Here is an 18680-nt window from a genome sequence, read left to right as displayed (position 1 = left end):
ACTGAAAGGGAGAAGTTTAATGTAATAACTGAAATAAAATTATGAACAGAAGAAACACATCTCTAAGGAATATAGTTCCCCCCCCACCAAAAGCAACTCAAAAACACAACTAGTGTTAAGTTTTATTAATAACTTTGTAAAGTTATTATTTAGAAGTACTGTATGTCTTTTAAGACATAGATTAGCCAAAATTATTTCAAAAAATATGTTCATCTAACCTTTGAGCTGGCACCTTATCCTGGCTATTCTCTGCCTTAAGACGTAGAAAGCTGCAAAACAAATGTCCAAAAAAAGAAATTCCAGATCTTTTCTCTGTAAGGAGGCTGGACTTGGGTATTTATCAACTTGTTACATTCCCGGAGACTTACACATATGCAACTTTCAGTGCTTTTCTGAAACAAACAAAAAAATCTAGGACATGTTCAAAATAGTAATATTTTAGTCACCATTTTGTCATTAAAAAACATTTTGTAACAAAAATATTAACCAATAATTGAAGTGTGCTATTCTTTCATAGTTCAAATTCTAAATTAAAGTATTTCAGACCTTTTGTGACACTGTACCTTCCAATCCAATTTTTCATTTTCAGAATATTAATTTTTGGTTCCAAGAGACAGTATCCTTTTATTTAAATGAGTGTTGGACAAAATATCTGAAAAAAATTAAAACTTTTGATAAATTAGTAACCAAGCCTGGTAGTTTTTAACTTGATATATCTTTACTTACCTGTTTCTTACATACTGTGTGTTCCCTTTTCTCTCCAACTTTGCGGAGGAAATATTAAGGTTTTTTTCCTTTCCTTCCACAGCATTTTCTTCTTGCATGGCTGCTTTGGTTGTCAATAGCAACAAGAATTAGTGTGAAAGCTCAGCCATTTCACTTGAAGATACATAAATTACCCATTTTAATGAAAGTAAATGGAAGAAACTTGAAACACTACTAGTAATGGTCAGCGTTTGACCAACCTAGAGATCCTAGAGGTAAGGGAAGAGATGATTGTATGACTTCTCTTTTGGATTAATGTCTTTCCTCTTTAAAGCATAAAATATGCTTTAAAGAGGAAAGACTTTAACTTTCCATTTGTGTGTTTGTGTAATTTAAAATTAGGTGAATGGAGTCTTCTTTTAGGTAATATTAGAAGAAAAAAATTCTAAGTCCAATTTGATTCAATTAAAGTAATAATCTAACTATCGATCCAGAATGATTGCTCTGTACTTTTAAAGGTACACATTACATTTGCTTGTTAGAGGTTTTTTGTGTGTTGGTTAGGCTTATAACTTTAAAAGAACTCACCATATCTTGATGTTGATACATTTCTTTAAAAAAAGTAATGAAATATATCAGGCACAATCTAAGCAAAAAGCTGAAAATAAATCAAAGTATAAATTGCAAATTATATTCTGGATGACATATTAAAGTAAACTGTTATGACTATGGTTATGTATGAGAAGGGAAAAATATAAAAGGATACCGTTTCTTTAATACTCTTTAAATGCCAATTTTGAAAAATCTAATTTATCAAGAAAAAATATTAAATGATTTTAAACAAAGGTAAAACAAGCCAATAAAGAATAGCAAACATCATTGTTTTCTAAGTAGTTATATTAGTACCAAGCATCCAACAGTTCTGTATAGTTTATTTTTGTTCATAATATCTTAAGTTGGGTCACATTTCTCTTACTTAACTTAAATCAGCCTTGACACACATAGATTTAGCAAGTTTTATGTTATCAGTATGTATAGCCATTAAGTAAGACTTCTTTGCATGAAATTTTAGCCAATGCCCCATATTCTAAAATTTGCATTTTAAAACTATACAAAACTGCATTTTAAATCAAAGCAATTTTAAACATGGAGAAGATTATTTCCAGAAAGTTTCTGGAATCTATTCTCTATTGACACGTAAGGAAATTTTCATAGGCAACCATCACCACGGTTTTTGTGAAAGCTGCCAAAAATAAATGCCCTACATGTATTGTTTTGTTGTATAAACCCCACTAAAAAGCACTAAAATAGGATTCATTAGTAGCACATAATATAGATAAATCTGTCCCATTTTTTCCTGATAACCTGCTTCCCGACAGCCACTGTAAAGAGCTACAGTGGTTAACACATGCAATCTCGCCAGCAAAGCCACCCGGTGAGAATTCACAACTGTAGAACTCTCTCCTGCGACTTGTCCCAGACCACTGCTTCAGTTCACCTGAGGGCTCTCAGTGACACTACACTCTACTGAGGGGTCTCAGTGATTATCAAGCATGGTTAAAGATCATAAGCACCCTAATGATTTTATAAAATTGTGACTAATATAAACCAGAGAAACTGAAGTATTCGGGGATGACTTTTCTTGCCTGCTAAACACAGGTTACAGATTTTGGAGTCCATCCTGGGCTTTGGACAGAGTTAGGGAAAATGAAGGATAAGAAACCCAAAGGAACTGAGCCTCCTTATTAGCCAAAGGTATCCCTATCTTCTGGCATATCCTCAGACAGTTTCTTAAGCATGATACAGGCACCTCTTTCCAGGTGATAAATGCCAGGTACATAGATGAAAGGGAATGGTCCTCCCTGACACTGTACTTCTACCTTCTAACCCTAATCTCTAGCTAGAAAAAAAGTAACTCTAAGATGTTCTCCATACCCCAACCCTAAATTTCACATATTTCTCATTGTCAAAAAAGTTAATATTAGCCTGGCAAACTCTATTAATAGACAGCTCTCCAACTCTGCATGTTTATAACACCAACATCCAGGACAACAGATCCTACGCCCACGAATAGCATTTTGAGTAAGAATTTGGATGACCCCAACTTTCAGTCTACTGCTTTATAGGCATTAAAGCTATAGCATTCATCAGATCTCAACACAAGATTAGAGAACAGAACATTTAACAAATCTACAAATCATTTCTTCATAATTTTATATTTTCTCCCCCAATTTACCTGTTTCAAAAAAGCACAATTCTGCCTTAATTAGGAAATAAACTATACAGGGGAATATCCTAATTTTTGGCCATACATAGACACCAAGATGCAATGAACCTTTTAATTCATCAGTAAAAACTCAATTGAGTTTTGATTTAAAAACTCAATCCAAGGGAGAAAAGAAATTGAAAACACCATTATCTATATGAAACACCACGAAATATTTATGTAATCAGATGAGCTTGGGACAATTTACCCAGTAGAAACTATTGCCACAATAAGTTATATAATATAAAATCAACTCTAAACATCCATGTACATGAAAAAAAACCACACTTAAGCATGAGCTGTAATTTGTGTTTTTCTATTATTTGCTATTTGTTGGTCTGAAAGCATTTGGCAGATAGTTACCAAGTACCTACAAAATCTTAACATTAAAATAAAATAGGAGGTAACAAAGGCTTTAGAAAAATATTTTGGGTGGCAGGAAGCTTATGTTCGGAAAATCTATCCAAGGAGTTAGTCTCTGTGCTAAACACACACCTTTGACCATTTAGGGATTTTTCATAGAAACTGAGTTTGAAAACTCTGATCTATAAAAACAAGGCTAGAGATTTTTGAAAAACAACACTGTTTTTGGCAAACTAAGCATAAATCCAGAAATGTCTAATAGTTTCTTCTTCTGTGTACATTAGCACAAATTTAAACTGTGATGACATAGTTCCTAAAAGTTCAGAATAAGTCAGTAATATTTACAAAAGACAACCTTAACCTTGTGATCTGATGATGTTATAATAGGAAAACAATGTCAGTTTTGGAGAATTTACATCATTAATCTACAGGACCATTAAAGAGGTACTAACTAAATGAAGTGTTCAGTTTTAAAATTTATTTGATTCTAGACTATCCTCATGCAAATCACCTACAGTAAATTCTTAGTCTCAGGTTGGCTTTCTCCAGCATCTAACACCTACCAAAGCTGTCTCCAGCCTTTGGTTAATTATATGGCAGAAAATGAGGGCTTCTAATTAAATATAATTAGGAGAAAAACTGTTTCTTCTACAAAATCAACTATTATATTATAAAGCTACGAAACCAATTTGATTATTCATATCTCTTTTTCCTTCTATCAGACGTAAGAATAACAAGTTGACTTAACAGTGTTTCATCAGGCTAAGTTAAAACTAAAATTCTTGAGACTATCTATGAAAGAATATGTAATAACACATGGATATCTACACTATTTTACCATACATAATAATACATTATCACATCTAGGCTCTAACGTACTCTTTTATGCTGGCTTTATTAGGAATTTTATTAGTATTCATATTATGACTATAATTATCTCAACTAGGCATTAGTAGTAATTATGTGATGAAATTGGAAAATGAAGCTTTAGTGCATTAAAATGAACTAAATATAATTAAAAATGCACAAATATAAATTTCTTTATATTTGATATTACTTAACTGAACTCTATACCTTGTAACACACTGATGATTTTTAAGTAACCAGATACATATTTTGAAACCAATTTTCTCTGGTAGATGCCCAGGGATGCACTGTCAATCACATTAGGCCTATGCTACAGTATCTTTCTATGGTCAGTGATTGATATCACTTTGAAATTTTTTCAAGCGAAATTATCTTGGCTACATTCTATTATACTTGAGAACTGATCATTTATTTATTCCCACAAAGAAATGTAAGCTCTTGGCCCTGGCAATGTAAACTCCTTGGCTCCCCTCCAGGTTGATATAGGGTGACAATTCTTGGACAGGTTAGATTCTTGGTTGGTGCTGATCTCTGGGGAAAGGCATTCAAAGTCCCTTTCTCTGTTTCTCCCAAGGAGATGGGGCACTTACTGGATTGGGGCCCTCTCCAGACACATCATGTTGAGCCTTTTTCTTTTTTTTTTTTCTTTTATTGAGAGAGAGATTCTCCTACGACATATGTATCCCAGAGTTTCAGGTTCCATTGCCAATGGAGTTTCAGGAGTGCATGAGGATTAATCTTTCCTCATACCCCAGTGAAAACAAGTTAAGTTTGTGTCTGGACAGTGACATGAGACTCTGCTTTGAGTCTATTCAGGCCCCAGTGGCTTATTTAAAGCAGCCCTCCATGAGATCCAGATGAACTAGAATAAAAACTAAAGGTCATTTGGGCTCCTTTGCACACCTATAACAATTGGGAGCTTTGGGGAAATGAGCACTGGTCAAAGATTTTGTTGTTCCTGGGCTCACTGGCCCTTATTCCAGGTAACAGCATAAGTAGGATAAATGATGCCTGGAAGCAATGTTTGTGCCTCACCTCTTACCCCAAGTTATAATTTGCATGAAAATGAGTAAGTACATACAAAATGGTAATGACTTTTTTTTTTTTTTTTTTTTTGCGGTACGCGGGCCTCTCACTGTTGTGGCCTCTCCCGTTGCAGAGCACAGGCTCCAGACGCGCAGGCTCAGCGGCCATGGCTCACGGGCCCAGCCGCTCCGCAGCATATGGGATCCTCCCAGACTGGGGCACGAACCCGTATCCCCTGCATCGGCAGGCGGACTCTCAACCACTGCACCACCAGGGAGGCCCGGTAATGACTTTTTATACTGATATTCAATGAATACAAAAATAATAAGTCATACAAAATTGATACAAAAAATTCTCCCATTGATTTCTTTGCAGAGCCTCCTAATACTGGATCCTAGGAGACACCTATCTGTATTCCATTCCCAATGCCTCTGGGTACCAATTCCATCAACTGCTGACTGATTTTTAAAATACATGGGCTGAAAAAAAAAGAAAAGAAAAAATATATGGACTAGCTTTTAATTAATATTACAGCAAACTTGACATTGTTAGAGATCCTAACTTGAAACTGTCTTTTGTCTAACCCAGAACTGTCCACCCAAAGCCCTATACTATACAGTTCACCCATCACTGCTAGATATTCTGGGCTGAATCAAGCTGAGTCATCAGAAAGCTAACTATGTATAACGTTTCTTAAGCTACTTGTAAAATAGTTTTCTATGAACTGCAGTTCTAGAGTAAGGGTCTCTTCTTAGGTTGGAGGCTCTTCTATGGAACAGCTTTACAAAACCACCACTTGCTTCATGATAAAAACGTTGCTGTAGCCCCTTCCACTCCATCGTTCAACCCCACTCTCTGAAGACCACATGAAAGTCTTTTTTCAGTACTATATGTGGGAAAAGCCATAATTTCCCCAAATAACTGGCTTGATCTTTCCCTAACAAACAACATGAATTATATAAGCAATGAAACTTCCCTTTTTCCTTTGGCTAGCAGAAACTAAGAGCTAAATTATGAAACATAATTTAAATCCTATGGCTTACATATCTGCACTTATTAACTCGCCTTCCAACATCTTATCTTTTATTCTATCCTTTTTTCTTCCTCTAGCCATTGTTAATTCTATCTTCCTATTTTACTGCATTCATTCCTGGAAGCCACTTCCCATCCTTTCCCAAACAAGGTAGGGCATAAAAACATAAAAATAAATCTATTCTATTCGTCTTTTAAGGTATCTTCTAAGGAATCAAAAATAGAAAATGACTGAATGGAAGGCTTCCACTCTGTAATATTATCCATGATTTAATCGCCTTTAAGTTACATATGTTATATAAGACAATTTATAAAACTAAAATGAGAGCTCTTCAACAATTGTACTTACATAAAAATAGGATGACTATCTCTCCCATATCTGTATGTATATAACAGTGATGATGAATGTGTAAAGATATTCACTACAGCATATTTTGTAAAAACAAAATATTGAAAAACCACCTAAATGTACATAAATAGATGAATGTGTAAAGATATTCACTACAGCATATTTTGTAAAAACAAAATATTGAAAACCACCTAAATGTACATAAATAGGGGATTTTTAATTAATTAATTTAAAATTAATTATGGTACATCCATATTTAAAAGAGATATGATACACCCATATTTAAAAGAATGAGTCAGGTTTACATGAATTGATAAGGACTAGCCTCCAAAATGTAATATTACATGAAAAAAGAAGGTACAGACTAGTTTTATTTCATGCCATCATTTTATGAACAAGGAAAATTTTGGAAATGCCTAGAAATCTCTGCAAAGATCAACAGGGAACAGTGGTGGCCTGCTGGAGGCTGGAACTAGGTGTCAGGAAAACAGAGAAGTTAGAAAGACTTACCTTCACTGCCTTCTCTCTCTCTCAATCTGGTTCTTTTAATTTTTAACTTATGCACGCATTTCTTAATTTTTAAAAATAAGATGACTTAAGATATAATTGGAATAAGGATTAGAATAACTAATGGAAATGATATGCCCCTACAGTTCTTTTTTTTTGCCCCCCTTGGCCACGCCACGTGGCTTGTGGGATCTTAGTTCCCTGACCAGGGATTGAACCCGGGTCCTCGGCAGCAAAAGTGCAGAGTCCTAACCACTGGACCACCAGGGAAGTCCCACCCTTACAGTTTCAAAGTCACTTTTTAAAAGTATTTTGGTACAATAGTTTAATATTTCCTGAAAATAGTCATGTCATAGCAGGTGTCTCAAAAAACTTTATTCAGGTATCAAAATTCTACATACTCCTCCCTAACAGGTAATGGGTCTAGTAAAAAAGCAAACACTATATACATAGCTGTAAGAATTACGGCTGAACTATAAACATAATAAAAGGTCAACGAATTAAGCAATTCCTAAAAGAATGTATGAGTCTTTCTTATAAGTAAAAAGGAACTCACATCCATAAAGAGTAGACAACTGACAGGCAGGATGCCAGGTGGGGATCCTGGCTAATGGACAACCTCACCCCATCCTCCCAACCAGTTGCCTCTAGTCCAAGATTAAAAAGATGAAAAATGGGGGCAGAGGGACCTTCACTGACTTGTCAGAGGGTTTTTTTGGGAAAAAAGTAGGGATTAGAGCACCCTAGAGTCAAGCAACATATCAGATTCTGGATGTGGAATTGCCAGAGCCTTAAGTCAGCATTGCAATCCAGTCTTTCGTTTACCTGCTTACTACCAAGGAAGAAACCTGGTCAAAATTACAACTGTATATGTCATTTGACCACATATAAAAGTTACCTTGAAGAACAATATTTTTTTCAATGTATGTTTAAGGTTGCTTATTTTAGAATTGTGTTAGCAAAAGATTAGAGTCAACATAAATGTCCACCAATAAGAAACTGGTTAACAAATTATGGCATAGCCATACAGTGGAATGCTACACATCCATAAAAAAGTGAGCAGGCTCTTCATGTGCTGATGATAAAGAAAGACTTTCAAGGTGCATTTTTAGGAAAAAGAAGATAAAATGGCATATATAACATGCTATATTTAAGAATATATATATATATATAAAAGATATATAAGAATTTACCCATAAGTATGTAAAGTATTTCTGAAAGGTATACAAAAACCTGGTAACATTTATTGCTCTAAGGAGGGGTATTTGAGGCGATGAATGCACTTTCTCTTATAAAATAAATAAATATTTTTAAAAGACTGATGGGAAAAATTTTAAAACCTGCACAAACTCGGTGGCAAAGGGGCAAAAGTATCTGTTATGGCGGTGGGGGAGGGGAGGAGTGATGAGGATGAGACCATTATAACCCTTCTCTCGTTCCCTTTCATCTCCCCCGTGATGAAGGCGCAGCCCCTGTGATGAATATCTTCAATTACTCACTGAAGGAAACTGCAGGGAATCACTCAGCATCTCTGGATTCGCTTTAAAAGCATGCAATTGATTCAACTGACTGAAAATGCAGGGAGACGCAAGAGGGAAGAGATATGGGAACATATGTATAACTGATTCACTTTGTTATAAAGCAGAAACTAACACACCATTGTAAAGCAATTATACTCCAATAAAGATGTAAAAAAAATGAAAATGCATATAACATGAATTCTACAGATGAAAACCACCATTACCATTGCTACAGAAGGGGGTGGGGGAAGCACAACTACATTTTCCAAAGCTTATCAAAAAGTTTCCCAGTAGCAAAGTGCTGTTTCTGGGCTGGAAGCGGCTCCTCAGGACCAGGTGTACGTGCATGTGCGCTTTCAGGTAGCATCTCCTTGTGGCAGGTATTTGAGGGCAGACGGAGCAGCTGAAGCCCACTGAAGGGCTTTCCTTGACTTGACCTCACCTCCCAGCCTGAGAAGTGCTAAAATTTTCTAGTCCGTAAAGGTTAAGTCCTGCCCAGATTAATTTATGAGGGGATCTTAGGAAATTAGTAGCTCTCACCAGTATGATATAAAGATCTGTTCTAATGCGGGGAAAGAATGAAGGAACAAGGTAATTTCTGTGAACCTTAACTTTCAAGACGACACATACTCCCAAAACTACCTACAGAAAAAGGTCAAACTTCTTCAACACTGATTCTAGTTTGGAATCTGCATTCCAAGACCACTTGAAGTCACCCAAAGTACATGCTGTTCTTAACCTTTTCATGGAAAGTGGTGGTTGGATAACCTTAATCAAAAAACTGACTTGCTAAGGATCTGGAGATTCAGGTTTAGCACTGAAAGTAGTTATAAGATTGTCCACTGCTTTGCATTTATTCCTACCTCAAAAAATAAAACATGAGATTTTGCATTCTCACCCCAAAATTAGAGGAGGAAGCTGATAAACATTAAGACAGTAAAGCGTGCTCAGCTCCATTAAGCTGGCCTGGGACCTGCTGGCAATCTTCAACACGGCTCTGAGCAGCACAACCTGCCTTGAGATTCCCAGTTACTCCTGGAGCACGTACAGTTGTATGGATATAAAAAACTGCTTCATCTATAAAATGCTGATTCACGGCCAGTGGAGGTTGCCATAGTTGTTCACTACTAATGGAAAGGCACTCACTAGGAATAGTAGGGGAACACTATGTGTGGCCTTCAAAGTCACTTCCAGGGACTTCCTTGGTGGCGCAGTGGTTAAGAATCCACCTACCAATGCAGGGGACATGGTTTTGAGCCCTGGTCTGGGAAGATCCCACATGCCACGGAGCAACTAAGCCCGTGCGCCACAACTACTGAGCCTCTGCTGTAGAGCCCACAAGCCACAACTACTGAACCTGAGTGCCACAACTACTGAAGCCTGTGTGCCTAGAGCCCATACTCCGCAACAAAGAGAAACCCTCACAATGAGAAGCCCACGCACTGCAATGAAGAGTATCCCTCGCCCCCTGCAACTAGAGAAAGCCTGTGCACAGCAACGAAGAACCAATGCAGGCCAAAATAAAAAATAAATAAAATAAATTTTTTAAAAAGTCACTTCCAATATTTCTTGTTTACTCTTAACTATTTTAAAGAAAGTACTCAAAATCCAAAAAATCAAAGAAGGGTGTAATCTATATACTTTTAACTAGGGACAGGAAATCAATGACCAATATAGGGAACAAAAATTAAGAAATCATGTTCCTTTTAAGAGGCTGATTTCTGAACCCAGATATGAATAAGGAATGAAATATGAAATTTAAATGTTTCACTTACCAAATGAAAATTCTCTGCTTAAACTAATAACCATTTCATTTGAAATACAGAAATAATTCAATGCTTTGTTCATCATTCTTTCTAGTGGTCCACGATCATTAGCCATAACATACATTATCAAGTGAAATTGACAACTCCAAAACAGTTTCAGAATGAATTATTGTTTCTCAGTCCTTAAGTTGCACTAACCTATAAGTTTATCTAGCGCTGATAAAATCCAGAATTTTCACTTTACATGGCAATTATACAGTTGTAGCCTTTACTAACTTCAGAGAGGAGGGAGGAGAAAACGAGGTTTAGAACTAATAAAGCAAAGCAAACTCTAGGAGTAGGTTTCACTTCTCACCAAAATCTCCAAAGAAACATAACAAAACACCTGCATTTTGCCTGATCTTAAGGAAAAATGATACAAAACCATCCTAATTTATATAAATTCTTTCAAAAACCACAAATTGCTCAATGACAGCCAAAGAACTCAGGAACTGAACAGTTTTGTTGAAACCTAGAACTAGTTGTATTTTGAGTTTTTCTTCCTACCTTTACAAAGTGCTTTCAACAGAAACACTATTGTTATAGCCACATATAGAGCCAAATGTCCAAGTACACAGAAAGACAACCATACAGAAATGCAATATCTAGATCCTATATACCCTTTTCAATATTAAGGAAGTTCTCAGATGGGGTTTAGAGCTGCAGGGCACCTTAGAAATCCACTTGTAAAATAAGAAAACTGCAGCTGAGAAATGTTAAATAGCTAATCAGGTACAAAAGTCAGGGCTCCACTCAGCTGTCCCAAATTGTTTAGTGCTTTTAGTTAAGAACTGTTTCCACGGAATACATGGCTTTTTAAAATCAGATATACAAACGCTGAGAAACCTTTATTACAGAGATCTCCACTTGGAGTAGAGAAATTGTTAAAATAATTAAAATGAAATATGCCATTAACAAGATGGAAAAGTTAAGGAAGTTAAACAGAATAACTACAGAGCAAGAAACAAGTATTTTGTGATAATCTAAGTGATTAAGGTGCTGTGTGCTGTAAATATGGAAGCATCGGTGTGTTACAAACATATTAAGAAATTTTCTGTTTACAATCAAGAGCCATATCAATAGTCAATAAAGGTAAAGCCCAAGACGATTAACTGGAAAACCCAATTTTGAATTCTCAGCATGTAGAGATCTGTTTATAAGAACACAGAAGAATCAAAGGATAGAAAGAAGGTACGGGTATGATCTCTAAAAGAACAATGAAAACATAACCTGCCGATGTCTGGAATAGGTCATGCTTTCCCCAGTGGGGCGGGAATACTGGGTGGCACAGGCGGGAGGCAGAAGGACAGCTCCTGTGCCTGTTTGGGAGGCAGCTCTGGTCCTTCCTTCCTCAGTCCCAGAGGGAAGGGCGGGAAGTCTGGCTGAACACGGCTTTGTGGCTGGACTTGGTGAGGCAGGAGTGAGGCTGGGCAACGCAAGCCCCCTGCCATGTTCGTTGTCCTCTCCCAACAAGTCCATGGAAAGGGGGGCAGCAAGTGATAATGAAATGCAGCATGTTTTGTGTAAATACATATACTCGACTCACACGAATATTGAGTCAATACGTCTCACATATGCTCAACCAAATGGAGATAAACACTCACCCAAGGGTCAGTGCTCTAGGGTGTGAGACCTGACAAACAGTACGATGAGGGTATGGTCTCCCCCAACTTACACATCTTCTAAGGGATAAATTGGGAGCTTCTACATGCAGGTGGGAATAGTTTCTTTTTGCTTTGCTGTGCTGATTTGAAGGAAAATTCCAAAGTGAATCATTCAGAAAAACGAGAACCAGGGCACTTTTGCTAAGGAAGGGAGAATGCTCCTCATGGGAAAAAGAACTCTGAGATTATCTAAAGGTCAGGAAGGCAAAAACATTTTTCACATTAGATTTCCCAGAAGCTGTTTGGAATTTTTATAGGTAATCCATTACCAGATGTAACTGTTAAAGAATAGCAAGGTATTTTCCTTGAATAAATATAGTGACAAAGGTTTTAATTTCACAAAAGTTTTCTTTAAAAACTAATCAGGAGTTTTCCATTTGTCTCCGACAAGCCTAGTTTTGCTGCTGATCTTCCTTCCCACTCTGAGGTAACCTCCTCTCCCACATTCCTCTACCTGTTTACAGCAAAACAAAGACAGAGGGATCTCTGAACTGGCAAGAGACTTTTGGACCATCTGAGGTTCTGCAAAAATAAAACACAGACAAGGCAGCATCCATCTTTGAACTCATTTTTACAACTCTGCCACCTGTAATATTAATGGTAAAGATCCATCTGGCCCTTTTTAGTTTAAGGCATTTTGTTTTATTGCAACACAGAACCTTGGAACCATTTTTTTATTTCAGCAGTATAAATGCAAAAATGCATATATCATGCCTACAGAACAAAGAATCTGAGAGCATGGGTATGTCCCATCCCAGAACACTGTCAGTAGCAGTAGTCTTTTACACTTCTTTAATTCCACACATAACAGTGTTTACTCTGTGCCAGTAATTTTACGTGCTTTACAAATCATAACTTACTTAAGCCATGTTGTGGTCCTAGGAGGTATTGTACTATTTTAGATCCATTTTAGTGATGAGGAAAACGAAACACAGAGGGATTGAATAACCTGCTCAAGGTCACACAGCTAATAAGAGGTGGAACTAATTTAAACCCAGGCAATCTAGCTCCAGAGTCCACGTTCATTATGCTGCCTCTCAAACTTCCACCAAATCTAAGGTAAACTGTGATTTGTGCAGGATCACCTTACGCATTTATTACCATTTCAGTAACTATCTCATGCCATGTTGTAGCTTCCTCGGATTCAGTAACAGGAAGGAAAAGATAAGTACTATCCAATACTATATTTGACCACTGTGCAGTCTTTTAGAAACAAAATGAAGGTATAGAAAATAATAGAATAGTGTCCCATATCTGCTGGGAAAGCTACTGTGCAGAAAGTGGAATGCTAGGAAATCACTTGGATGTTTAAGTTTTGTAATGCCACTGGACCTTTCAAAGGTCTTTAAACTCATTCAAATTCAGAACTGCCAAGCCAGTGTATATTAGAGAAAATTTAATTCCAAGGTAAAGAGACATAAAACAGCTCCTAGAGGTTCTTTCTGGGGAATTCCGCAGTGGATGAACCTCTAAGAGATAAGAGTTTTCTCCGCGGAATTCTTTTAGCACATCTGGCAGAGTGCAAATATACTCCTCCGCGTGCTTCTGCTGACTGCCCTGACACGCTGCCTTCATGGAAGGTGTACTCCGCTGAGCTCAGGGCACTCTGCCAGGCAGCCTTGTCCTGGGTGGGGCTGGCGGCCTGTGCACACCCAAAGCACTGCAACATTTGCTTTGGGAGTGTCCTGAAAATTAAGGCAGTGAAGGAGGAGGAAACTGTCTCCCTTCCTGCAAAGAAACTACTTATTTTTTATTCAGCAGAGATGTGTGTATTGGGTCAAGAGAAGAATCCTCTCTTCACCCTTTGCTTATCAACACCAGATTGCTCTTCAAATTCCACACCTGTGGCCTCCAGCTGTGCAAATACCTCTGGCCCTGTGGCATAAGACTTTATTTCACCAGGTACCATTCTTCTTTTTTGACCATCTTCCCTTAAAAACAACGGGAACAGACCAACCAGTGGGGGCACAGAAACTTTACCTAGTTCTTTTGTTTACTGAAAACTGGAGTTACCACCATCTGTCTTTATAAAAAGCAGTGATGACCCAACTGTGCAAAAAGTCTGGCCCAGTGGCTTGCAGGGAGCAGGTAGACAAACTTTAGTCCCCTTTACCTTTCCATCCCTAACCAGAGAGATCAACCTGGGACTGTCACTCTCCCTCCTTCACAAAGTTAACGACAGACATCACACACAGTTCTCAAAGATTGAAATAGCTGAGGGAGTGCCTAGCTTTCCAAACTGAAATTTACCTGGTTCCTCATCCTGTCAGCACTTCTCTAAGGCAGGCTCCTCCCTTTCCAGCTCCAGACTTAACTATCCTTCCCTATTTCTCTAAGCCCCTTTCTCATCAGCAGTAAACACTGGGATATATGGCACCCAACTCAGTTCTCACTATCTAACCAGACGTGCCAACCTCGTGCTCCAAAGATATCCCAGAAATTTACTTGATAGTTTGTGGATTCTTTTGTTAGGGGGAGTGGGATAAAATTTTAAGATCCAGATAAAATGCTGGGAATGAATTTCTCAAACTTCTGGGATGTGGCTCTGACTTCTACCATTAAAATACCCATTTGTGATCATGTAAAATTAAAAATCAGTGTTCTGATTGGGCACTTATTACATGATGTTGATTACTCATGGAACTTAAAGATGATGGGTTTTTTTTCCAGAGGTGTTATTGGATTATACTGGGTGGTCCACTTAGAAGCCAGTCAATACAATCTCACTTCAAAAAAAAAGGTTTACAAATAGGCCACTTTATACAACAGCCATGGTAAGGAATTTATAAATGCTATAAGGTTCAGAGTTTATTTAGTGTAAATACAGTCTAGCCTCATTATCTTACTCCCACCTCAGAGCCCAGAGCAAAGGAAAGAGTAAGCCTGATGGGAAAACAAGAGCTGGAGGTATGGGGGACAAAAGCTAAAATGAGCATCCTAGGTGGCTCTCTGTGAAAAACAAAACTGGCACCTTCCTACAGGTGGCTCAGGTTGGAAAGTGGCAGAATGAGAGGTCAGGGACTGCAGATTCTGTCAGAACCACACCACCAAGCCTTGCTCAGGAATGAGCCCTCCGACGTGCAGAGCAAAGCCATGACGGACAGTGGACAGCCCGCCCTCAAAGGAAGCTGAAGTCCCAGGGGTGATACTCACGCTGACACTGTCCCCAGGACCGGCGGGCCCAGGCCCAGCAGCAGTCAATCCTCCCACCATAACGACACAGGCCAATGGATGACACTATTTGCCTGGGCCACCTACCAAACAAAAAGATTCGAATTAAATAAAGACACTTTCGAAATTAAAAATAATTTCCTCTTTGTTATTACTTTAGAAAAAAATTTTAATCACACCCAACAACTTTCTATGAACTCCTTCATGCCTGAAGAAATAAAACAATAACACACCTTCAGGGAAATAGTTCTGCCATGATCTAATTTCAAACAGCAGACAAATGCAGATACAACCGCCCAAGAGTAGGGGGGCGGGGTGGGGGGAAGGGAGGGGAAGATCCTTTCTTCCAAGTAAAGAGCACCAGCTAAAACCAAGAATTCTCAAGGCTGCCACTCATAGGATGGTTTCTTAAGCTTGAAATAAAACAGATTCCTCAAAGGCCCACACCTGTTCCTGAGAGGAAAGTCAGTTTTGACTGATACACCATAAACTGAAAAGTATTAAGTAAGACATGTCAAAGCAGAAAGAAAAATGTTTTCTGCCTTATATAACAGGTACATGTGGGAAGGACAAGAAAGGGAGGTTTCTCAAAATCAAATGAAACAGAACTCTTTTCCAGATATGACTCTTCTTCAGAAAAAGTTTCCAGAAAAAAATGTACTTGAGAAAGAAGACTAAATAAAACCAAGGAGAGTTTAAAGTGTAGCTAACATCTCAAGTGTCCTTGTGGTTTGAAACTTTCCTGCATCAACGATTCGTGTTACCGTGCTCTCTAATGTAAATAAGGACTAAAGCAAGCACTCGATTTCAGGATAAGATTTACTACCAGATTCCACTTTGACACCTTATTTGGTAAATCTGTTCGTTGTTTAGATTCACGCCTACCTCAATGACATTTCCCCCCTAGAGGATCAATATTTTAATTGTCTGTTTTAGACATCTTTTTAAGGCTGTATGGAAATCTTATGCATAATCATGTGATGTATTTCTTGTTGCAAATATGTGTGCAAGAAACGCACAACAGACACGAATGTGGGCAAATAATTACTTTAATAAAATAAAACAGCCTCTGGTCCCTACCCACGTCTTTTTTAGCTCCCTAATCTTTTCAATTCCCCTTCCTTTCATCTCCCCCTGATGCCCCCAAGCCCAAAGGACAAATAACCACGAACTCTCCATTTCCTCCAACCAGGTGGTAAACCAGCGGCTGCGCTTCTTCTCTTCAGCGCTCCACTGGCTTCCCTCCGTTCCTTCCAGGTACAAGAAAACCAATCAATTGTGGAATTGATTCGTTCCAAGACTGCAGGAAAAACAGGTGCGGCAGTCTTTCCGGCTGCGCGGGGGCGGGAGTGTGGGTGCCGGTCTTTGCCTGAGGGCGACTGCAGGGCGGTGTGACCCAAGTTAAAAACTCTCCTGGCTGCTCCTGCCTGGTTTCGGGGCAAGTCTGGTCTGCAATTGCGCCGAGGTGGGGTAACCGAGCACGCCCTCCCGACACACACACACACACACACACTCACACTCACTCACACACTCGCGGGAACCGATCCGGCGACGGGGAAGAGGGCTCCGCGCGCAGAGGCGGGAGGAGCGGCTGAGTGACAGCGGAGCGGAGCACAGCTGTGGGCTGTTGGAACCTGTCAGAGCACGCAGCAGTCAGGCTCGCCCTAAGTCTCGGGAGCTGTGTGTGCGTACAGACACACAGACACCACACAGACACACGCACGCACGCAGAGTTCCCCGCCCCCGCCAAGGAAACCAAGTGGGGAGGCAAACAGGTCCCCCCGCCGGAAGCCCAGTCGCTTCCTCTCCCCACCCTTTGTGTGAGCGGCCCTGACAGCTCCCAGCCGGGATTTGGCCCCGACCACCTGGAAGTTTCCCCACTGCAGAGCTGTCTAAACCAAGAGCGAGAGTTTCCCAGCCAAGGGATGTCCCGCGCGTCACCTCCTCTGGGGCGGCTAACCCGCGCCCTCAGAACCCAGACGCCCGGCTCGAGCCTCCCCTCTCTCCCAGCCCTCTTTGCCGAGCCGCCGCGCAGCCTCTCCCGGGGAGCCGCGGCCGGGTTCCTGGACGCGCAGGGGGCGCGCCCTCCAGGCCTCGGGCAGCCACTGGTAGACAGGGCGGCTCGACGGCTCTCCTCCCGCCGAGGCTGTGCGGTGGCCCAACTTCTGGAGCGAGAGCAGAGAGGGGGAACCCCAGGGCCCGGTGTGAAATTAGCGCTTCATCAAGCAGGAGAGGGCGCCCCGGGGCCCGACTCACCTCCCGTCGAACTCCGCGGTCGCCTGCAGATAGAGCGAGGACCCGAGCACCAGCGCCAGGAGGAAATCCATGTTGGGCGGCGAGTCCCGCGCGGCGGCTCGGCTGCGCGCGGCGAGCAGGTTGGGGGTGCTGGGCTCGCAGGAGAGGCGCGCTCTGCTCCCCCGAGGAGCTGCGGCAGCCGGGAACCCCTGCGGCCGCCGCGGCTAATGCTGCCACTCTCGGAGGAGAGCGGCGCGGCGCGCAGCCGGAGCAGGTCTGCGCGCGGCGTCCCGAGCCCCCTCCGGCTCCCTCCCCGAGAGGGGAGGTGCTGCAGGGGAAGCTGCGCCGCCTGCGGGGAGGGGCGGGGGGCGCGCGTGCGCCCGACTAGCCGCTCTCGGGGCCCCGGGTGAGGGGTGAGGGCGCTCGGCCCGGCTGCGGGAAGCTCGGGCGCGGGGGCGCCGCGGGAAGGCAGTGTCTCTTGGGGACCAGCCAACCGGGGTGAGCGCCAGGCTGGGAGGAAAGTTGCAAGCCTGGCCTGGGCTGGGGAGAGAAGGGTGCTCGGCAGGAAAGTCAGAGCCGGGGAGGAAAGGGGCCCGGGGCGGAGGTGCGCGCTCCGCGGGTTCCTTCCGAGCAGGTGGTGACCGAAGGGGCGAGCCGCAGCTTTCACCGGAGGGCTAAGTCCAAGATGAGAGAGGTTTGTGGGACTGGAGCTGAGCAGTGTCTGCATGTAGTGAAACCGCAGCACGACTTGGACAAATTAGCAAAGGCAAACTCCGGGAGTTTGCTTCTCCCGCAGAGTTGGCAGAGGCAGATTTTTAAAAATTTTGTAACCAAGCGAAAGAAATGCTTGGCTTCTTTTTCGAGTTTTGAAGAAGAGACGTGCAGACTGTTTCCGTCTCTGCCTGCTCAACACTGAGCACATTAGAAGGAGAGCAACGGCTGCCCCTTTAGGGGCACGTGTCCCCCGGAGAGGGAGGGCGGTTACTACTTAGCAGTCCTGTGGCGCCCGATACTGCGGAGATCATTTAGAAAACCATCTTGAACCATCATTGTTCTGTTATTGCAGAATAAAATGTATTATGAACGGACTGTGTTCAAATGAAAACACTCAGTGATTAACCTAAAATGCACGTTAAAACATCAGTCCAATCAAGTCACCACTCTTCCCAA

At 40.8% G+C, this 18680-nt stretch overlaps 1 protein-coding gene across 6 annotated transcripts in view; it reads right to left on the bottom strand.

Annotated features, from left to right (window-relative positions):
* The window catches only part of NPNT (nephronectin), a 78565-nt gene extending 60901 nt beyond the window's left edge, over window positions 1-17664 (bottom strand). For 4 of the 6 annotated variants that reach the window (XM_081223670.1, XM_081223673.1, XM_081223672.1 and 1 more), the window contains exons 1-2: window positions 17532-17664; window positions 15258-15358 (exon numbers count right to left, since the gene is read on the bottom strand). In XM_081223670.1, coding sequence (XP_081079796.1) covers window positions 15258-15358; window positions 17532-17602 — 172 coding nt within the window. In that variant the 5' untranslated portion in view covers window positions 17603-17664. Of the gene's footprint in view, window positions 1-218; window positions 270-15257; window positions 15359-17531 lie in introns of all 6 variants that reach the window. The other 2 variants (XM_081223669.1, XM_081223671.1) reach the window with 1 other exon arrangement.
* Window positions 17665-18680: the final 1016 nt, after the last annotated feature.

Source organism: Mesoplodon bidens (genome assembly GCF_964165515.1).
Source record: "Mesoplodon bidens genome assembly, chromosome: 1".
NCBI classification, from domain to species: Eukaryota; Metazoa; Chordata; class Mammalia; order Artiodactyla; family Ziphiidae; genus Mesoplodon; species Mesoplodon bidens.
Note: the sequence above shows the minus strand (reverse complement) of the source record. Positions and strands in the feature narration are given on the sequence as shown.